Source organism: Egretta garzetta, unplaced genomic scaffold (genome assembly GCF_000687185.1).
Source record: "Egretta garzetta isolate BGI_Z169 unplaced genomic scaffold, ASM68718v1 scaffold1185, whole genome shotgun sequence".
Taxonomy (NCBI): domain Eukaryota; kingdom Metazoa; phylum Chordata; class Aves; order Pelecaniformes; family Ardeidae; genus Egretta; species Egretta garzetta.
In genome coordinates, this window is record NW_009259618.1 from 12,566 (window position 1) to 12,808 (window position 243).

The 243-nt window shown below is 65.8% G+C and overlaps 1 protein-coding gene across 1 annotated transcript in view; it reads right to left on the bottom strand.

Moving 5' to 3' along the window:
• Nucleotides 1-192, bottom strand: part of ATP8B2 (ATPase phospholipid transporting 8B2) — a gene marked incomplete at its 5' end in the record, with an annotated part of 7,840 nt that extends 7,648 nt beyond the window's left edge. The window contains one exon of the mRNA XM_035893962.1: nucleotides 94-192. Coding sequence (XP_035749855.1) covers nucleotides 94-192 — 99 coding nt within the window. The remainder of the gene's footprint in view (nucleotides 1-93) is intronic.
• Between the last annotated feature and the right edge of the window lie 51 nt (nucleotides 193-243).

Consider the following 243-nt stretch of genomic DNA (forward strand, 5'->3'; position numbering starts at 1 on the left):
CCGCCCGCCCCAGGGTCCCAGCCCCAAGTCCCCGTGCCCAGCCGGCAGCAGGCAGCCAGCCCGGGTAGAGGGGTGCGCGGAGGAACCACTCACATAGTCGTCGGTGGCATCTTTGACAGCGGTGATGGTTAAGACAAGAACCAAAGGCACGATGGTGGTGAACCAGGAGAGCGAAGAGATCTGCGGGATCAGCTGGGGACAGGGAGCAGGGGTTAGAGGGGACCAGGCCAGCCCCAGGCCCAC